Raw genomic sequence first — 22,372 nt, 5'->3', positions numbered from 1 at the left:
TATATATACATATATATATGTAAATGCTTACCTGTTTACAGGTTGCATTTATCACTTGCATTTATCAGTTGCTATTATCACTTATCTCATGCCCAGAAGTAAATTTAGAAACTTGAAATATAACTTTTTTAATTTTCCTGGCTTCGATTCTAACAAGCAAAAATAAGCATAAACATATGAACATATGTATGCAGGGCATGCCCTAAGCTGTGAGCCACTTTATGTACATATTACAGCAAAAACGATGTCTATGCGTTGGTATCCATGATACCTGATAGTTATTCCGATTTCAATAAATATAATTCAAATAATAGAAAAGCAGATTGGTCTATTCCAATAATTAACTACATCCTTTCCTTTTGTTGATACATTAGCTGCAGCACACAAAAATATTTTGTACATACATAAATAAAACAAAAATTTAACTCACCGCAAACAACAGATTTTAAAAATCAATATTAGTAGTTTAACTGTCGATTATTTTTTTCGAGTATCTTAATCTTAAAAAAATGCTGGAGCGTATCTGTTACACTGTTACTGTTGTTGTATATACATACATGTATAGATATATGCATATACACACACACATTTTCAGTCCGTTCGAGTTTAAATATTGGGCCAACTCTGAGTTACGATGGGCAGCAACGAAAGTAAAGTAAAAACTTTTGTTTAATGCGGCGACGAGACATTACATAGATTATATTATTAATATTATTTATTTAATCTGTATTTATTCCATGCGCCTGGCCAGTTCTATATCGGTGATAAGGTATACGGTCTGACCCTCAGAAATATACCGAAATACGTCACAATTTTTAAAATATACCGAAAATTTGCTGACAAATTATTTGCATTCAAGTTGAATCATATTACTCGTTTTTGATATTCGGTTGAATATTACTAGATAGCTAGGACCCTCAGCTCTGAGCTCATAATTTTATCCGATTATTATTTATAGTCTAGCACTAGATGACCACTTACCGAGCTCCTCGAACTGTTCGCCTATATGGAAGGACAATTCACGTGAGGGCGGTAGCACCAGCGTGAAATACCGTTGCAGGCTCTCCAGTAGCGCATTCAAAATGGGCAGGGCAAAGGCTCCCGTCTTTCCAGAGCCGGTTTTTGCCAGGCCGATCACATCCTTGCCTTGAAGTGCCACTGGTATCGCCTCTCTTTGGATTTTGGATACTGTCTTCCATTTCTTATGTGTGCTGGCAGTAGAGAATTATGTTAGTGAAATTTTATTAATAGGTTTCTTGGGGTACTTACGTCGTGCTTCTATAGGAGTATAATTTAAAAATAAAATCCTAATTCAAACTTAAATTAAAAAAAAAAAACTTAATTTAAATCTAAATTTACTAGCCTCTCGGCTAATCCTTCTGTTTTTAGAGCTGCTGGGGAGGGATTTGGTAGGGTTGGAGCTGCCTGGGAGGGATCTGGTGGGGTTCGAGCTTCTGAGCAGGGATCTGGTGCGGTTGGAGCCTGGCAATTAACATTTTTGTTTAAATGATTTTTTTACAGCATTGCACTGTTTTATGGGCACAGTTAGCTCCAATCGATCTTTTGTCCTCCTTGCCCGTCAGTCGTCTTTTTTCCGCGATCATGGCTTCCTTCATCATGGCTCCATCTGCGTCGTATCTCCGTATACTCTATGTGCGCCGTACACTCTATCTGCGCCGTCAGTTCCATCGCCTCTATCGCCTCCATCGCCAACATTCAAACGGGTGAAGACGGTGTCGATTGTTGGGATTTCATTGACCAACAGAAGGAACCTTTTGTTGAGTAAGGCTGGAACCGAAGCGGAACTGACGGACAGCGGACAGACAGGCTTATAATTAAAGGCGACATTTGTGATTTTTACGAAAGTATGAATTTAACATTGATTGCTTCAAAGAGCAGAACTCATACAGACGAAGTTGAAAAATTGTTCCCCAAGGAGATTAAGGAGAAATGGTTTGCAGGGAATGGCTGTAGTGGAAGCGCAGACAATCTACAATCCTACAATCCTACAATCCTCTACAAGCCGACCGACTATCCGGCCTTCTGCTGCGATGCAGAATCTTGCAAGAAATGCGGCAAATTTTGCGCCTAGTGCAACACATTAACATACTACATGACTTTCCGTTTCATTTCTAATTTTGATCAAATTTTTGTCTTTCACAGGCAATTTTTCACCCAATGATCGGCGACAAATGCGGCTATAACACATAAGAGGCCAACTATCAAACAAAATATGATTTCATAATTGTAAATTAAAATATATTTCATATAATCCAAGGGGAATATATGTAATTTAATTGTTATACAATTCGGAATAAAGAAATTCTATTTCTATATAGATATGTAAATATAAATTTATCCGGCTGATAAATTGATTCGACGACCCATACAATCTTGTGGAATTTGACGAGGTCAAGGTCTTCGTGATGGAACAGAGCAGCTCTATCTCCATCTCTTTCTTTCAACTCGCCTTGAAAAAGTGCAACTAAATCTGACTTTCTTCTTCTCAGAAATACGACATCTTCTTCTTCCCGAAATAGAACATGTAAAATGCATTTTACATCTGACGTTTGCTACATGTTAACTACGTCGCGTCGCCAATAAATAAATGCCGCAATTGAAAAACGAGAGCTTCTAATTAAGTTTAAAGCCTTTGCCGACCGATTTGACGCGTATCGTCGAACCCATATTTGTGTGCAAATATATATAAAATTATTTAGCATCTAGAATGTTAAACGAGGGGGAACGTTGTGAGTTGCTGCGGACACCGCAACTCTACGGTTATACCCGATACTAAGTCAGTATGGCTCTCCTCCGGCAGACGCCGCTAATATTTAACGACACGACAAAGAGTGCGTGCGAGAGAGACAGAAAATCAGTCTGAGCGTGACGTCGGGCGCTGCGTAGCCACTGCAATTTGATTTGTTCCTTTTGGCTATAAAAATGATCTGATCTGATCCAGATTCAGCAATCTAATAGATATCGTCATTATCTATGATTCTGCGTTTTTAGTTTTCTCAAATCTGCAATATTGTGGATGCAACAGATTTTCGTCCTTTGTGGGGGCGGATGGGGGTGGGGCGAAATTCTGAGATATACGTTTTATAGTGACATCTTAAAGGAGTGTGTGCACCAAATTTGGTTACTCTAGCCTTAATAGTCTCTGAGATTTGTGGTTGCCTCAGATTTTCGTCCTTTGCGGGGGCGGAAGGGGGTGTGGCGAAATTTGGACAGGAAACGGTCAAGGTCCGATATCACAGGAGTGTGGATACCAAATTTGGTTGCTCTGGCTTTTATAGGTTCTGAGATCCTTGAACTCATATTTTGCAATTGGCAAAACCGACCATGAAACCTGTGTGTTAGAGTGAGACAGAGCGAGAAAGAGTGAAATTGTTTTCGTGATTCTGGCTGTAATAATTATACGATCTGGTTCAGATTTTGCACTCTAGAAGATATAGTCATCTTCTACGATTCTGCGTTTTTAGTTTTCTCGTATCGTCGAAATTGTGGATGCCACAGATTTTCGCCCTTTGTGGGGGCGGAAGTGGGCGGGGTAAAGTTTTGAAATATTTTTGGAGCAGTGACATATCACAGAAGTCTGGATCCAAAACATCGTTGCTCTAGCTCTTATAGTCTTTGAGCATTAGGCGCTGAAGGGGACGGACAGACGGACAGACGGACGGACGGACAGACAGACAGGGCTCAATCGACTCGGCTATTGATGCTGATCAAGAATATATATACTTTATAGGGTCGGAAACGATTCCTTCTGGACGTTACACACATCCACTTTTACCACAAATCTAATATACCCCAATACTCATTTTGAGTATCGGGTATAAAAAAATGTTCTTAAAAGGTACAGAATTTGGTAGGTGCACGGGTCTTCCTTCGGGGTCGGTCGTCGTTCGGGGTGGCCGCACGCTGCGGATAGCTGCGTGCTGTCCTGATTATCGTCCGGACGGTGTTGGTCGATGTCGCGGAGGATTAACGGCGCTCCGAGGGGAAGATTTGTTGTGGCGAGTTGTGGCGGAGGTTTAAGTGCGCTCCGTGGAAAAGAAATGTTGCGGCGGTTTAAGTGCGCTACGAGAGAAGGTGGGATGCGGAGGTTTAAGTGCGCTCCGAGAGGGATGGGAGGATCGCTGGGGGTGTTGGTGGTTGCTGCTGATGCTAACCTCTCCACTGGCCGGAGCCGAACTGATGCTGATCGCTCCGGCGGTGCCCCTTTTATTCCCGAAAAGCAGCTGATCCGTATGGAATGTTCCCAACGTTTTGTGCGGATCAGCTGATAGTCTACCCGTGGGTGCTTGGGTATCACTTGGTATGCTCAGTTGTGGGTTGTGTTGTGGTTGTGTGACCGTGGGTGGCTGTGCTCATGGTGGCTTTATTTTTCTTTCGGGTTTTCTTATTGTTTGTTCTTTTTCTGTTTATTTCATTTGTACTTATATGGCAAGTGAATGAATTTTGTCTCTTATGTGCTACTTATCCTTATTGCTACTAATACTTTTGACTTAGTCTGCATGGTGTTATTGGTGTTTCTAGTGTACTTAGACTTCATGGTTTCTTCTTGGTGTTTCTAATGTTTGTGTTGGTGTTTGTAGTACCGGCGCTTGGTTTTCCTGGCGCTGGGCGTCACAATGTTTCCTTTAATTGATGTTAAAATTCTCTGTTCAACGCTGTTTTAAAACCCAAGATAACGACTTTTTTCGTATGGACATGTTTTTTACCTATTTGTGCATTTAATTAGATTCCTGAATATATATCTCTATCCTGATACATATTCTGGGTATCAATAAGAAGACCAGAAGCTGAACAATTTCGTTAAGATAGCTGTTAAGCTATTAAGCGTTTTTAATAACTGTTGCGAGTTTTAAATTAAATGAATGTCGGGAGTTTAAACAACAGTCACAATTTATTGGCATATGTAAACCGACTTATTGCGTATAAACATATGTAAGTAAGTGGGTAAACGATCGAAGTGGGTATGTTGATCTGATAGCTGCGACGATTAGCTCAAGATTAAAATGCAAGATCGGCCAAATTGCCGGGCGCTATGCAGCAGGCTTAGACGCGAGCGAGAGAGTTCGATAGACTGAGAACGTTAGAGCTGCTGGGTCTGCTAAACCGAGAACGAAGGATTGATAGTGGCGATATAAAGAGACGAACGATTTCGCTGCCGTGCGTAAGCATATGCGATAACAAATGATTTTTACAGTGGGCATTGCAAATAACAAACGACAACAAAGTAATTTCATTTGGGCCGCAACACTGGCTGCTTGACCACTACTACAGTATACTGTATGGTTAGTGATGCTATGCAATGCATTGCTTTTTAGGTTTGCACTTGAAAACCATCGGCTAACTATCGCATAGAAACGTGCGGCGTAGGAACAGACAAGATGGATGGTGGTATATCTGGGAAATTTTTGGAACAGCTAAACCTTTCGGATAGTCCTCGAAATGGATGGTGGATGGTCGTCAGTGGGAATAGCCTATTAATGATATGTATATAAAGCTGTTTGACTTTTAAGAACAGCGTTCATTCTAAAATTAATTCATTGGCTATGAAATTTCCAAAATGATCCCTTAAGCAAGAAATGGATCCATAAAACTAGTTTTAGTTAATCAAGTACTTCTCTTTTATACCTTTCCTTTCATTGAAAATAAAATCCTTCTTGAGTACATTTTTAATAACTTATTTTTTTATTTACATTCTATAGTTTACGTAAAAATTATAAACGTATTTATGGGCGAACGCGAAATCGACGTTTTATGCGGCCTTTGGCTTCTTATTCGGGATAAAGCTTGACGATTTGATGATACATTTATGCTGGCCGTGTAGTCCATGAACCGGAAGGCAGCGGCAATCACTAACGACCTCGGTCTTGAAGAGAGTATCTGCGATAGACGATGTAATTTGGTTCAGGAATTTCCTTTGCTCTGGTGCCTTTAAATTGTCAAAGTTTTGAGTGGCAAACACCCATCCTCCGTTGTTGAGAACAAAATCAATACCCATGTCACTTTCAAATTGGAGTTTGGTACGCTTCTTGTTATCTTTACCATCTAAAGTGGCAATTAAGCGAGAATTAAAGCCTGTAATAAACATTTTGTAAATATGTGTTAAGGTCAGGTAACTTTTATATATTTACCAACTAATTTTTCGGCTGGAACTCCATCCAATGAAAGCGCCTTTACTGGTGCTATGAGATGGAGAAGGGCACCATCAAACTTAGTAACGCCTTCAGTAATTTGAGCTCGTACAAACTTCCACTATTGGCAAAAAAGTATACATGTTTCTATTAATGTATTTCAAAATGAAGAAAAACAATGCTTACCCAATTTTTATATTCTAGTGAGTCACTGCGCACTCCAATAATGCTCTTTGCAGCGCCAGCTCGGAAGGGATAGTCTAGGGCCAGATGGAAGGCCTTTTCATCCGACTGGGGAACAAGACCTTTCACCAGACGCTCTAGCGCATTGTAAATGTCAAGAACTTTCTTCTCGGTAATTATTTGCTCCACACAATTGTCACAGAATCGTTTAGGTCCGTTTAGCTGAACATTTGCAACATTTCCCTTGTAGTTAATTTTTCCGCTATCACTTGTGAGCAAAGCTGGGTATCGTTTTGATTCGTCAAATATAATAACGCCAATTTGCACATCTGTAAAGCCGCGGCTCTTGAGTGACTCGCGAATCTCGGTGATTGCTGGTGATATAAGACTGCCTAGAACTGCGGGCGTTACATTGATGTCAACGACAAACACGAGGTCAGCCTTGGTATTTGGTAACTTGACTGTGAACTCATCAGCGAGTTCGCGTTGGCCAGGTGCACCAGCACACTTGAGGCAGCGTGGTGGCAACAATACCCACTTGTTAATCTGTTTGATGGCGGAGCCGTATGCCAAAGCAAATGTGCACGCAGCTGCCTCCTTTTCCTTTTCGACAACTTTCTCAAGAGCAATATCGCATGCCCTGCGGTATGGCTTAGAGTCTAGTGTCAAATAATTGAGCGCCAAAGGAGACTCTATTCCGAATATCTCATCACATATTTCATCACGTCTTTGGCTATCTATTTGTTCATTGTTGAATGCAACAGCTGCACATTTTCCAACGCCATAATCGTTGCCCAACAGAGCGGAGTTGGCTGCTAGGGTACCATCAACTTGCAGGTAGTCATCGTATGGCTCAGCGTTCCCATTGCCAAGCAGACCTCGTGTTTTTCCTGTATAGAAACCGTTCACGTTAACGTGGCAAACCTTTAGGTCAGTAGTGCACACAACGTTGACGCCATATTCAGAATATAGGTGTATAGTATAGAATCGGCGCCATACGTGAATTCCGGGAAAATGTTGCGGGTATTCTACTGCCTTACCATTTACCTTTAGGGCAACAGTATCAGCGACTTCGATATAGTTTCCATCCCGATCAACAACTGTTATACCCTTAAGTTTTCCATTCGTAAGCTGGCCAATGACGGTGAAATTATTGTCCACACTGTCCTGAGCCAATATATATTTGCAGTTACCAGGGTACATATAATGTTGTCCATCGAAGGTAAACAAGTGCTGCCCATCCACGACATGGCCACGTAATTCAAAGTCATTGAAGAAGACCCATGATTTTAGTAAGTCTTTTGTAAATACATGTTCCCAGTTTTCATTTAGTAAATAGTTTATGGAACTGGAGCGGAATGAGAGTAAGGCTGGAAGCTTAAATAGCGTGTCTACGGAGTGAGGAAGTGAAGCAAACCATGTCTGCACATCAACCACTGGAGCGGCAGCACCTGGAGCGCTGCTTTCGATCGAGGCCCAAATTGAGCGGATGGCTTTAATTAAAAGTTTGCTTAGTTCATCTAGCAACTTTTCATCATTAACAGATTTTTGTTTTAGTTTCGCCTCCAAATAATCGTGCAACTTCTGCAAAAATTCTGAAGTTTCTTGTGTTTGTGGTAAGATGTGCAACTGATCAAACAGATTGTTAACGAGCTCCAAAGTCTTTTCGACCAGTTTCAAAGTTTTGATTTTTTCACTGAACTCGGTGCGTATGCTTTCGAACGTGGGAAGTTTCGAAGCATACTGTTTAAGTTCTTCAACGATTTCTTCGGTCGCATGCACGAGCACCTTGGTTAATTCTTGAGCTGCCTCGTTGATTGGTTTCAGGAATTCGGAGACAGCTTTGCCATAATTTTTCAGGGCTGGTCCATACTTTTCAAGGAGATCCAGAAGATCCTGGAATGCTTTCGTGTAAACATTGATTATCTCAACTCGCAATTGACCAATCAATTCAGTGGCAGTTACTACAAAGTCTTCCCAAGCTTTCGAAAGTGAGTCATTCCAAAGAGCCTGCAACTTTTCATAAATCTCAGTTAATGACTTCTGAACCTTCTCGTACAACTCTGATGTTGTCTTGGCCAACTCATCAGTAATGGTCGCGATTTTTTTAAATATGGTGCGGCTGGAAAAAATTGCAATAATTAATTACTTTTATCAGGCGCTTGTTCTGTATAGAACTTACATGCCATCTATGATAGGTGCTAAGGAGGGATCGGTTTCCAGCTCTTGAATAATTGCTTTTAGATTGTCGTCAATTTTAGTCTTCAGTTTCGAGAAATCTGGATGCGCTTCCTTCGCAATTTTTACAATCTGTTCCGATTCTTGTCTTAATTTTTCGAAGCGCTGCTTTAGCTTTTCCGTAATATCTTTTGTGTGCTTTTTTACTTCCGCTTCAACAATCAGCTGTATTGAATAATTATTCATTATAAAATATAAATATATTCGTATGCATAAATAAACAGGTTCTTACCAAAAAGGCTTTCACATCATCATCATTGGACTTGTAAGTGGTTTGAAGGAAGTTTGAAGCGTCTAAAGCTACTCGTCCATTAAAAAGCGGTTTTCCACGACCAGAAATATCGAATTTAAGCTCCTTTCCCAATTTTATTTCTGTATTTGCATCAATTAGATCTTGGCTTTTCAGAGAAACTTTAGCAAACGAAGGCTGGAGCTCGCTTACAATTTCAATTGGTACTTTATCAAAAACTTGAAGCTTAGAGTTGAATTTGGCAGTACGTTTTTGCTTGTTGAAGTCGCCAACGATTCGAAGAATTTGCTCGTTTAATGCGTCCAAAGATATCTCTAGTTTTTCTTTATTGGCAAATGCATATGCCCCCGCCTTTACATCACCGTTGCCGCTTTGAAGGTCTACTCCAAAACTAAACTCTTGGGCCTCGGTGTTGACGGCAGTGTGACCATTTAGGTCATACTGGAACTTCAGTCCACTGGACTTAACCTGTTGTGTGGTTGTAATGTTGAAACCTTGTTGCGCTCGAGTATTCTTTATGACACTGGATACAATGATCTTTTGTTCTGGCAAGTGGAAGATATCAAATATGAGTTCGCCATTAGCTATTTGCTGCTCGCGATTAGCATCAGCGTGTCCCGATATACTGAGTGGACGAATAGTGGGATGTTCAACTTGAAGCTGACCCTTGGCATTAAGGGCGACGTGCTCGACCCCCGATATGTCTAGAATAGCTGAAACTCGAACAACTTCCTCGGGACGTTGCAGCTTATCGATGTAGAATGCTGCCGATTGTTCGTAATGACCAAAAATGCTACCTTCAGGAATTTTTCGTAAGGTTTCAAGCAATATCTGGCGCTTGGGAAGTGATAGCTTGACGGTGGACGATGTGGGTTGGACGTTTGCGGTTAGTTGGTACTTCAGATTATTTCCCGAAATAATAAAACTGTCTAGATGATATTGGTACTTGAATCCTTGCCGTGTGTTTTGTGACTTTAACTCAAACTCATATGGGTAGCCCAACTCACGTAGATCAACCAGAACAAGGGTGGAGTGTTGTACAGAATCCACTTGCTGATCCTCTATGTTTACAATAGACTGAAGTTGAACATTTGCGCACTGTTTCTTTTCCTCGCATAGAGAGAACTTTGTGTTAAATTCCTTGTTGGTTATCTTCAGCGTAGACACGCCATTTTTGGGTCCAAAATTACCATTGAAGGTGTAAGAAAACCCAATTTCCTTATCATTGTTTAAGTCAAAGTGCTGGCGGGTCAGCTTGAAATTTCCAGAATGTGATTTTCCTTGATACTGAACCTGGCCTTGGCCCTCAATGATGGCCTTGCTCTGTTCCTTTTTAAGGGCATAGGTGGCTGTGCCTAAAAATACCAGTCCTTGTATATTTTTCAGTTGTGCTTTAATGCTTTTCCCCTGGGCTCGTACATCCAATTCGTAGTCGTCAAGTTTTAACTTCTTGGACCTCCAGCTCCCAACAATATAAAAGTCGTCGACGTTAACGTATGAAGCTTCGCTGTTTAATTTAAAGTCTAGATCGACTAAGTTTTCTATTTCCAGACTCACTTTTCCCTTTCGCTCGCCCAAAACTTCCACTATGCTTGTTAGAATAATGGGCGGCCCATTCGACAAGTCAACACGAATATCAACTCCTTTCTTGTGCGCCGACCGATATAATTTCATGTCTAATCCATAGGATTTCTCTGCCTGCTTTGCTTGCACGGCCACAACGTAGGAATCCTCTACAGACTTCTGACTACGTATGTTTATTTCGATGTTCTTAGCAGCTTCGTAGCTCGAATCTAACGTATAAGCTAGCGTTGCTGTCTCAGAGTTGTAGGTAAGGGCAGCATCGGTTTTTAAGTACTTGTCTCCATATAGTGCATTGAATCCGTACTTTTGCTTGCCGCTTGCATCGCTATCCTTCAAGCTGCCAGATTGTTCACGATGGTAGTTACCATTCAATTTTAGGGGCGAGGCCATGTTGTTACTTTGTGCCTCGAAGTCGTAACTTCCTTCTTGTGGGGTGCCCTTCCAGTCGCTGTTGACTCGAGCGAATTGTCCGTCACCCGTCTTCGCATCTACGAAGAACTCAACATTGAAGGGACCATTAGTGGCTGCTGGCCTTAACAGCCTTCCATGGCTGTTAATGGTCACTGACTTCAGGTTGGATTTTGGTACTTGAATGTTAGCCTGGAACTCATATGTGGCTGGTACATTGTTCTGTGCACAATTATAATTACCGTTCAGATTAGCCGACAGAAGCTCGCCATATTTACCATCAATGCGTCCAGTAGCGTGCTGAGTACTGTACTCATCCGCAACAACAGAGATCTCTATGGGTTGGCTGAGTGGATTACCGTTTGCAGAAATAATTAGGTCAAAGCTCTTGCCATCGCCCTTGGGTTGTTGCTTGATCTTATAGCTCAGTTCCGACTTTTGTCCATCCAACGATGTGTAAGCAATTTGGCTATTAGCAGAAAATTCTTTAGTCCGGATGTTCAGTCGATCCAGCTTTCCCTTTAGTGTCACCGAACGTTTATTACTGCTGCCAGACGGCTGGTCATTAATCTGGGCGTCCATGGTTCCTTGGGTTATTCCTGTCTTAACGTTGGCGGTCACTTTACGATGGATGCTACCGTCGACAACTCGACCATCGGGAGTAGTCAAGGCAAAGGTACCTTGAACTTCACCATTTGTTCGCCAGTCACCCTTCAGATTTCCATTGGCCTCAAAGACGAGTTTCTTGTCGCTCGCTTCCGCAGAATTTTTAGTGGAGAACTTTACCTTATCCAGGTTATTTTCCGATTTGAAGTGTACTTTCTTGTCTCCATCGAGTGTAAAGCTAGTGTCGATATCGTACTTAGGAGCTTGTATATGGAACTTGGACTCTAGCTCCAGTTTGTGCTTGGGTTCACTTTTTTGGGACTCAATAGTGGCTGATAGCTCCCCCTTGCCATTTTTGGCTATCTTAAACTCGCTTTTGGCGGTCAAGAGATTCCTTACAATAAGATTGACCTTTGCTGCAGATACTTTGTCCTGAGGATGTTGGGACTCAGAGGTCAATTTGAGGAGCTCTGCGGCTTCTCGACTAACCCGGAACTCGCTGTTTGTTTTATCTGGCGTACCGATTACCTTGAGTGTCCATTGAGTCGGCTTGTCCTTTCCACTGAATTGAACGTTACCTTGAAGATCGATGCGAACATCTTGGGGAGTGTAGCGTTGGCCTAGTTCACCCTTCGCAGTCAGAGAAGTACCCCAACTAGTAGTAATAATATTGTCCACAATATAATGGTTTCCGTTCAAATCGCACTTCGATAAAAGATCAACGGAGTGCTTGTTCAGCTTTCCATTTACCTCCAGGGCGTAATCGTTAACCGATCGCTGGTTGCTCTGATATTTGATGGTCACCGATCCTACCTTTTGGTCACCGGTGACTTCTGCAGCGAAATCAAATTTATTCACGTCAAAAGTGGACTTTACGCTCAGTGAACTCACTGGCTTATTTTTGTGCTGAACTAATAGATTCTGCGAAAATGTACCAGTTCGTACGGAATTAGAGTTGTCAACTTTTTCGAACTCAAAACCGGTATCACTATCAATGCTCCACGCTGCGGCTTTGCCAGTTACTGTAAGGGCATAAGAATGATCCTTTACTGTCAATTGTGCGGAGCTACCAAATACATTTTCAGGAGAGTGTTCATCGTTTACGAAAAGTCCCGCAGCATACAAACCATTTTCCAGTTTGAAATTACCCTTTACTAGGTATGACTGCTGTGCGGAAGCGATGTGAAGTTCTCCATTAACTGAGCTTGGGCCGACATCAGTCCAGCCGTTTAGAATAATGCGTTCGTTATTTGTATTTGATACTTGGAAGTTTTCAAAGTTATACCGAGCTTGTTTGTCACTGGTTTTTTGAACGACAATTTTTCCCTCTGCCTGGTATCCGTTAATGCTGTTCGTGACGCCATTCTTGTCTTGTATTTCAATCAAAGGCTTGTATTCGTTTCCGCTCTTGCTAAACCCGATTTTACTTTTTTTTATGTCCTTATCCTGCTCGTACTGTCCGTAGACCACCAATTCTTTATTGTCATTGGTTATTCCTGTTTCTATTCCAAAGTGGTATTGAGAATTATCAAAAGATAACCGCCCATATATGCGTGGCTTCGATCCAAGCTCGAAGGATACGCTGGTATCGTGGGAAACTTTGGAGCCTGGAGTGCTGTAGTCCAGTTTCCACTGCTGGCTACCGGATGGCTGTACTGAGTGCAAACCCTTAAAATTAAATTTCCGCTCTGTCGTTAAATAGATTCCGAAACTAAACGGTCGTGATAAATAGAATTGGTCAATTAAGGTCTGACCCCTTCCGGAACGGCTAGAGGATCCAGCTTGGATTTCGCTGAGGCTAGTGGAGCTTTCGATGCACACATTAAAGCCAACGATTTCCAATTGATTAAAGCATAGTTCACTGGGCTGTGAGTTCTTATTTGTTTTGGTAGCCTTCAATGCAACTGACTTTTGCTTGTCTTGTTCTGCTACAAAGAATTCAGTGTTTATTTTGACATCAATTATTTCTAGTTTCTCCCTTGGCAGCTCAACATCAACATTAAAACCCTCGCCGTCGTTAATAAGGGCTACTGTAACATCATTTCCAGTAGCTGAGTGTGCTGTAGACGCAACGCGAAGTCCAGTGGATAGTACTTGCGCATTGAACCCTATTTGAACATTCACATTAACATCAATACTTGGTACAAATTTCAGACGGTATTTGACTCTCTGCCAGTTTTGCTCCAAAATTGCATTTACATCAATATTGACGGCGAAGTCAATTTTGTTAGCAGCGAAACCTTGAGCTGTAAGTTCAAGAGGCACGCCTACGCCGGTTGGGTACGAAAACTCTGTATCGAGGAATAGGTGGTGACTAGCAAATTGTTTTTCGAAGGAAGATAAGTCATTCTTGGCCTTATCAAATGCCTCAGAGAAGTGCCTTATGATATCATCCATTGTACTTGGCATGTTGTCGCCTAAACTTAGGAACGCCAGCTCCGATCCGAAAAGTTTCAGTGATAAATCTAAATTAAGATCTTGCTTATTTTTACTGCCATATGTTTTATATTTTTTCGAAGTCTTAGCAGCATCATCGGCAATTGAGCGCCTGGCACGACCTCCAGCTCCTGCTCCAGCTCCGGTAACTTCAATGAGCTTTACAATTTCGTCAAAGTCTTTGTTAAGCAAACCCTTGGGTCCTAAATAGTACTCCAAAATGTTTTCTAAATTTTCTTGGCGCACGCTCGCCTCGAACACGTTGAAACTGGTTCCAAAGATTTCAGTGGTTACATTTATGCGGGATGAGCGAGGAAGGAATCCATTCTGGGAATATATTAGCTTGTAGTCTGAACTAGCGCTCAAGCCTAGTGCATCCAGTTTGTAGGAAAGCTCATTGTTAAAACTGTATCGCCTGTAGTTCCTCGGAAATTTCTTAGTCACACGAATGTTGGCCAAATGGTATTTTTGTTGCTCCCGTGTGGGATCTGTGGAATCTCGAATCGCCTTTAAACTGGATGAAATAAAGCCACCGACTTGATACACATTTTCGGAGTTCACAACTTGCGATACTTCGTTAGCTACTTCAGCATTAGGGCACGATATTGCTGACAGGTAGGCTTCAATGCGCAGCTCTGAATCCTCATTGTGGTCTTTTAGTAGTTCCAAGGATTTTTTTTGAAGCGTCGGGTCGCAGGTGACTGCTGAAAAGGCTTGCAAAGCTGCAACACGAATACGATTCGATCGCCCTGTAGAGGCGCACTCACTTAGAGCGGCCGCAGTAGTGCCGGCCAAGGCTTGCGCATTACCAATGCCTTTTAAAATGTATACAATGCGTTCCTCTTCCTTTTTGGTGTTTGGCTTGCACTGCTTAAGACTATCGGTAAACTTTTTGGATATAAGGTCAATTTCTCCTGCCTGGCAGCCATGTTGGGCACAGTATTTAGCAACCAAACTACCAACTGATAGGTACAGCTCCTTATGCGCACTGGGTGACAATTGAGAAGCAGCTTGATTAAGCGTATTTTTGTCAACAGACTCCACTAAGTTTAGTGATAGTATAGCTATAACTTGCTCCTTATCACCCAATTTTGAGAGCTGTTTAAGAATCGCCACAGCTGACTCGGCGGTATTTGTGCGGAAAAGTCCATCTAGGTAAACCTTGCGAGCCAATACCTTGTTTGGGTGGGGAAATGCGCCAAGCTCTAGCAGGGTGTCACTGTCCGATTGTCGGAGCAATCGAATAAACTCAACAAACTTTTTGGCACTGTCCTTTTTCACATATTCGGTGGTTGAGTCGACAAGATCAGATAGTATAGTTTTTAGAGAGTTAATGTTCTTGGATGTATATGTTTCGGGTTTTTGGAATAGTAAGCTTCTGGCAGTGGCCCCTGTCGCCGGTGCATTAGCCTTTGTACCTGCAGGATTTTTCAGTTTAAGGCTGGTGATAGCCTTGGCACTGATTTCAGAGTTTCCTCTGGCAGAGCCAATAAATCTATATGTCTCAACCAGTTGTACATTTTCTATAACGCCTCCTCCAATCTTCAATTCCTTAATGTAATTTGCCTCCAGAAGCAAGCTGGATGTGATGCCAGCTTTCTCATTGACAACTCCCGAGACCAGTCCGCTATTTATCTGCTCACGGTAGGCGCAGTTGTTCAGATTGCGCACCTTTGTGATAACTTCCGCATTACCGGCTTTGGAAGAAGATGTGTGCGTTTGGCACTGGCCAAATACATCAATTTCATGATCTGAATCGGTTCCCGATTGCAGTAGTGAAATAATGGCTCGCTTAATGTTCAGAGAGTAAGCTGCGTCATTGGAGTCTGAACAAATTTCCGGTTCCAGCTGGCCACTAACGAGGGTGAAGTGAACTGGCTTTTGAATGTTATTCAGAATTTTTTTTTCCACAGACTCCTTGGTGTTGGTAACTTTCACAGAGCCCACCTGCAGCGTGTACCCACAGTTTCCCTCAGCGAATACTTTAGCCGAACCTGTCACCTTGAGGCTGGTGTCATCGGCTTCACTAACAGCACCGGAACTTAATCCAATCGTTAAAATGCTATCGAAAGCATATTCATAGTAATTGCCGGGTATATACTTCAACAGGCCACTGTCAGCTATAAAAAATGATCAAGAAAACAGTTAAATATATATTTCCAATTCTAAAGAAAACTGCTTACATTTTGGGCATCCTTTTTTGCAACCGTTACCTGTAATTTTAAGCATACATGGGTTTCATTAGTTATGTAAATATCAAGGACAAATTTCGCAAAGAATATACGTCACTTGCCATTATCTATCATCTATAAAATATTAGAGACTATAAGAGTAGACCTTTAGGTCATCACATAAATTTGTTGTATTTACCCCGTAAAATGTCAGTTATTTGTTTGACGATTCACATTACCCTACCCTCTCTAGTTAAGGCGCCTATAGACCCTCTAGGAAAGAGTCACTTAGTATTTGGCTATCATACATACAAAATTCCGATAGGTTATAATTCCAACCTACTGTTTAATATCATCTTTTGAGAAAATAACAGCAACTACACTGATGGAGCTAATTTATTTGGAAAAAACGGGCTATTTCCTAAGCTTAGACGATTTTAATACCCAGAAGGAAGTGTTTTTGACCCCATAAAGTATATGTATATATTCATGTTCCGGGAGTAAAATTTATTCATGTTCCGAAATGTGCAGTGAAGCGGAAGTTGTGGGAGCAAAGCCGAAATGTGCAGTGAAGCGGAAGTTGTGAGAGCAAAGCCTCGGGTGCAGCCTTGGCGCTAATTTTAAAATTTGCGATAGTCACTTCAAAGCTTCCCAGTGGAAGTCTGCACCAAACAAAGGGCAGACTTATAAAAGGAGAAGATTGATTGATGACGCCGTTCCGGAAATAGAGGAAGAAAGTTTAAAGGAAGGTTTCGTCAATGCGAGCACGCAAACAGAGTAAGTTTACCGTGTAAAAATATATAAATAAATGTAAATAATAATGCAACTTCTCTGTAGGGACGAAATGATAAATCATGCAATGTTCAAGAAAAATGAGTGCCTGAGGTAAAATATTTCTGCTATGAAGGTGGAAATGCATCGCATAAGCCAACAGCTTGAGGACTCGCGCCAATTAGAAAAGTCTCTTAACGAAAAATTTACGGATAATCAAATCAAAATATTAAAGAGTGGTGGAAAACGACAAAAAAATGGTTGAGGCCGACGAGCTTTGCGTCTTGGCTTTCGACGAAATGAAGGTTACTGCTGCTTTTGAGTACGAATGGACTCGGATACTCTGTATACCATTATAAAAAAACTACACCAAAGAGGATATCCTGATATCCTGGCAATTGTCTCTGATTTGGGTCCTGGAAACCAAAGACTATGGAGAGAGCTTGGTATATCAGAAAGTAAGTGTGTTACAAGAAATATAAAAAAAGTGATTTTAGTTTAATTTTTTTTTTTTTTTTTTAGCAGAAACCTGGTTTAGCCATCCATCGGACGAGGAACTAAACATTTTTGTTTTTTCAGATACACCACATCTGATTAAGTTGGTCCGTAACCACTATGTGGATTCCGGATTAGTCATTAACGGGAAAAAATTAACTAAGACGACAATCCAACAGACAATCAGTCACTGTGCTAAGTCAGATGAGGTAATATTGTTTAAGATTACCGAAAATCACATCAATGTTCGATCGCTTGCTAAACAAAAGGTAAAATTGGCAATGCAGTTGTTTTCGAATACAACCGCCAGCTCTATCAGACCCTGCTATTCGTTGGGGTATAATGTCGAGAATGCGGATCTCTTTAAAATTCTTAATTCGACGTTTTTAATTCAAAACTGTCCACGTCAAGTTCCATTGCATCAGCTCAGGCTTATGGAAAACAACTTGAATCCAACAAGACATTTTGAAAAAAATTTCTGAGATATGTGGCAAGTCCAATAGGCTCCCTTTCCAAAAAGGTATACTTGTAAATAACGCATCCCTTAATGGACTATATAGCTATATCCATGAAAAATATAAAATGGAATTTATAATAACAAGTCGTCTTAACCAAGACATTGTGGAACATTTTTTTGGTGCCATGCGATCGAGGGGTGGACAGTTTGACCATCCGACGCCACTTCAATTTAAGTATAGATTAAGAAAATATATAACAGGTATGACAAAATTCAAACAATCAACAAATAATTCATTTTAATAATAATAATTGTCAAATGTTTAGCTTTATGTTTCAGAAAAGTTTTGATCGTGATTGATGGTAGTTATGTTCTGTGCTTTATGTTTTTCTTTAATTATTATCATTTATTAATAATCCTTATTTTTTATTCAGCCAAAAATACAGAAATGCTATCAAATAATGGAAATGTTGAAAATGACAATTACGATAGTTGGTTAAACTTAGATCTTAATTCTCAAAATTCAAAATTAGAATTTATTTTAGAATTAATAACCTTGGCTTGCAAATTCAAAATTGTTAAAAATAAAACTATAAAAAAAACTTCACCTCTTTGTATTATAGTAGGAAATTTTAAACCCCACGGGCCTGTTAAGGGTTAATCAACATCAACATATGCCGTCTCACTTACACTCACTATACTATGTGCCTTTCACTCGCACTTATTGCTAGCATACGTTAAGGGACTGAATTTTGGCGACGAGACCACCATGTATAATTGCATCATGATTCAGGGTTTCCTGAGGTTACTTACCATCTTTTGCCGCTACCGTTAATATTAAAGCCAAAAGGAGTGCGATGAAACGCCAGAAATATGTTGTCCTGGCCATCGTGCGGATCCCCTTAGGGTTTTCCTAGAGTAAGTGGAAATTTCTCTGAGCACAATTGACATACGATTGTGGAGACGAAACTATATAATACGAATTGTCAATTTTTTGTAACTGTCTTTTTTTATAAGAGCACAATACGAGAATATTTTAATCAGCTCGAGCTGACAATCTCACTTTAATACCTTAAACACCAATAAAATTTGCACTTTCTTTCTAAATTGATAAACACATGTAGACACGACCGTAATGATTTCGATACGGATCCGATGGCGACTGACTTCGAATTAAGCCGGATTTCTTGACAACACTCACTTTAAATACCTCACTAAATCGAGAGCTCACACATCCGGAGAGCTACATATGTACATAATGCACGTACGCTCACATGAGTAGGCTTAGTGAATAGCATGTACATATTTACATATGTACATTTGTACATACAGAGAAAGGAAAGATGAGCACTGTTGGAGGGCTCTCTGTGTAATCTCTGTGGGTAATTCTCCCCTGCCTTCCCGAGCAGTCTCATGTAGCTACATACTATGTATGTATGCTCTCATGCACAGAAAAATTCTTTATCATCAGCTCAGGCTGAAAACGAGTACTTTCTATTATCTCACAATAGTCGGACTTCGACATATTCGACCCCGCTAAGTACCTTTACATTTGTTCTATCTTCAATAAAGATAATAGATTGAGCGTAGGTATGTATATGTATATTTGTATGTATATTTATATGTTGTATATATTTATTAATGGAGGCTGTATAATTGTACTTTTTTCCTCTAATAATGATGAAACAATATTATTGTTTTATAAAAACGGATTAATGATATGTATGTTCGACTCATCTCATTCATGATGTAGATTTAGGCTTTCTACTAGTAACAGGATCGTAATAGTTTTTAAGATTCGATTTTATGTTATCACATTAAACCAATTGTATTGTAAGGAAAATTAATATAAACAAACTTTAAATTTATCTAATTTAAAATTTATTTCAGTAATATACATACTAGATATGTATATTTTACATATTATGTATGTTTATACTATATATACAAACATATTTTTCAACATGTACTGGAAAAGTACTCTCAGTAGTGTACGTGCATATGTCTGGATTGGGATCGTTTTTATGCGATGTATGTATGTACATATGTACATGAATTGCAGTTATTGCCTGATAAGAAACTTTAATCTTTAATTAAAAGTTGCTTGAAAGCAAAATGCTGCTCGATAAGCCCGCAAAATGACCGACTGTTTGTACCTGACAGAAAAAATTACAGTTCGGAAAAATGTTACTTCTAGAATGGTGTATTTTGTATATTTATATTTCACCTACAATATCTTTCTTTTTGATAACCTTCTATCTGGTGCATCAAAATCTTGGAAAATTTGTGAAAAAAATGTTCAGTTAAGCTTGAAAGTACAAACACCTCGAAAACACACATATCGTACATCCAACGTATTTTAGAAAAAAACGAAAATAATTGGTGCTGTCCAATAGGTCGTAAAATTTGATAAAATTTGATCTAAAATTTTTATATTTTGTTCAACCTAGAGCATTCAAAAAATATACATTTTTATATAAAAATTTCGCCATTTGCAACAATATATCTTAGGTTGTTAATGTTGCCTACTAGATTATTAGAAGAGAGTTTTTTAAGATAATTTTTTTTTTTGTTAATTTGATGCTTTGTTTATTTAAAGGCGTATTTATATATTGTGGTATAAATTGATGTCTGTTAAGAATTTGATTATTTTTGTTGCATTAATATTGTTAAATAAACTCAGCATGGGTTTATATTTATACTTACCAAAGATTTTAGTTCTGCCTTGTTTTAGTGCTGGGCACAGTTTGAGAGTATGGGCTCGATGCTGACACTTGGATTAAAGTTCCAAATGTGACAAGAAGGTGGTGAAATATTTGACCTATGTACATATATAGGGCTAGTATGTTTGATGTTGTTTTAATATTAGCGTCCGCTTATGTATGTCCTGTGTATCAGTGTCCGTTCTGGTTGTGAGGTATTTTTTGCCTCACATGTTCATTACAGATGGTGTTTAAATATTCCGGCATCCACAGAAGTAATCTTATTGATATGGACGTTGACATGCAATGACTGCATCTTTCAAGAGGCGATGCAATTACTGCACCGACAAGTGGCCCGTGTGACACCAGCAGAAGGCTGTTATGCACGGATCCCAGGCAAAACGCAGCCTTCTTTTCACCCAACCGACCGATGGGCGCTGCCGCATGACGCGCGGTGCGTAGGCATTCCGAATACAAATATGAGCAAAATACATTTACGAATACCACTACATATACTAATTACTAGAAAGGTGAGTGAGGATTAGTAATTTAATAAGAGGAAGAAAATTAGTGGTATATATAATATGTTAGAGGGAATTATAATCCGAGCATAAGACCTTAAACGGTTCATGCAAGAAATTCTAGTGAATCTAATAGGAATCGTATAGTTTATGCGGCTCAACAGAGCAGGACTATCTACGTCACCCTTGATCAAGTTGTGCATAAAAATCACACCAAGCATTTTTCTACGGTTAGCTAAGGATGGGAGGTTTACTAACACACCTTTATTCCAGTTAAGGCCACGCAGAGCAAAGAGTAAAAAGTTTTTCTGTACTGATTCTATACGGTCCTGGTGTACTTTGTACTGAGGATACCATACACAGGAGCCGTATTCTAAGATCGGATGAACAACCGAGGTATAGAGAGTCTTTGTTATATAGGGGTCGTCAAATTCCTTTGGCCACCTTTTTATAAACCCAAGCACGCCCATGGCCTTATTTACCATGGTAGAAATGTGTTCGGAAAACTTTAACTTTGCTTCTAATAAAATACCAAGATCATTCACCAGGGTAATTTTCTCAAGAGAACCACCACATAGGGTGTAGGGTGCCAACAGGAGGCTAGAACGATGAAATGTCATTATTTTGCATATCGAGGCATTAAGGTGTAACAAGTTTGCACAACACCATGACTGAAAGTTATTGAGATCGGATTGCAAGCGAGAATGAAATGAAATGTCCTTATACTGCACACACAGTATAACATCATACATAAGTACTCGAGAATATGCTAATACCGAAGTAAAGTCATTTATAAAGAGTTTGAAGAGTAAAGGCTGCTCTGTGGTACTTCCGAAGAAACCTTGACTGGTGAAGAGAGCGAGCTTTCGAAGAGGACTCTTTGAGACCTGGAACAAAGGTAACTAGAAATTAATCTCAGGAGGTTGGGCGGAAACCCTAAAAGGGAATAGTTTACAGATCGGGGGGATGCAAGATGATTCAATGGACAGGGTGAATAGTTTAAGCAAGGGTCCACTCAGAGCCTCGGCGCAGCACGTAAGTACACAACCAAGAACGCCGTCTGGACCCGGTGAAAACACCGGCTTAACTAGTCGAAGAGCATGAAGTAAAGAACATTCATTTATCAAGGGACTGAAAATGCCGTTCGACCTCGGTAAACCGTATGGGTACGTATGGCTAGAGTAGCTTTCCTCAGAATAGGGCGTTTGGAAAAGTTGGGCAAAAAGATCCGCAATTGCCTGATCATCATTTGGCGACGTATTACGAAATGATAGCGAGGATGGTTGTGCGGACGTTCTACGCTTACTGTTTATGAAGCAGTAAAACTGTTTAGGGTCCTGAGAGAAACGTATCTTGCATCGAGATAGGTAGTTCTTATGGCATTGAGCATTAAGAACTGAA

General features: G+C 40.2%; 1 protein-coding gene across 2 annotated transcripts; it reads right to left on the bottom strand.

The window, feature by feature from the left end:
* Positions 1–5,680: 5,680 nt before the first annotated feature.
* LOC6602555 (apolipophorins) lies at positions 5,681–18,868 on the bottom strand. Of its 2 annotated transcripts, XM_026991102.1 has the most exons (8): positions 18,820–18,868; positions 18,562–18,661; positions 16,038–16,067; positions 8,803–15,974; positions 8,515–8,735; positions 6,336–8,454; positions 6,150–6,270; positions 5,681–6,093 (listed from the first exon to the last, which is right to left on the bottom strand). In XM_026991102.1, exons 2-8 carry the CDS (start codon positions 18,635–18,637, stop codon positions 5,771–5,773), a joined length of 10,062 nt encoding a protein of 3,353 aa, XP_026846903.1. In that variant the 5' UTR covers positions 18,638–18,661; positions 18,820–18,868; the 3' UTR covers positions 5,681–5,770. The 2 variants fall into 2 exon arrangements, with proteins under 2 accessions (XP_026846903.1, XP_002027576.2); XM_002027540.2 differs by lacking the exon at positions 18,820–18,868 and having other exon boundaries at positions 18,562–18,672.
* Positions 18,869–22,372: the final 3,504 nt, after the last annotated feature.

Source organism: Drosophila persimilis, unplaced genomic scaffold (genome assembly GCF_003286085.1).
Source record: "Drosophila persimilis strain 14011-0111.01,24,50 unplaced genomic scaffold, DperRS2 tig00000652-arrow-arrow-pilon, whole genome shotgun sequence".
In the NCBI taxonomy this organism is placed as follows: domain Eukaryota; kingdom Metazoa; phylum Arthropoda; class Insecta; order Diptera; family Drosophilidae; genus Drosophila; species Drosophila persimilis.
Note: the sequence above shows the minus strand (reverse complement) of the source record. Positions and strands in the feature narration are given on the sequence as shown.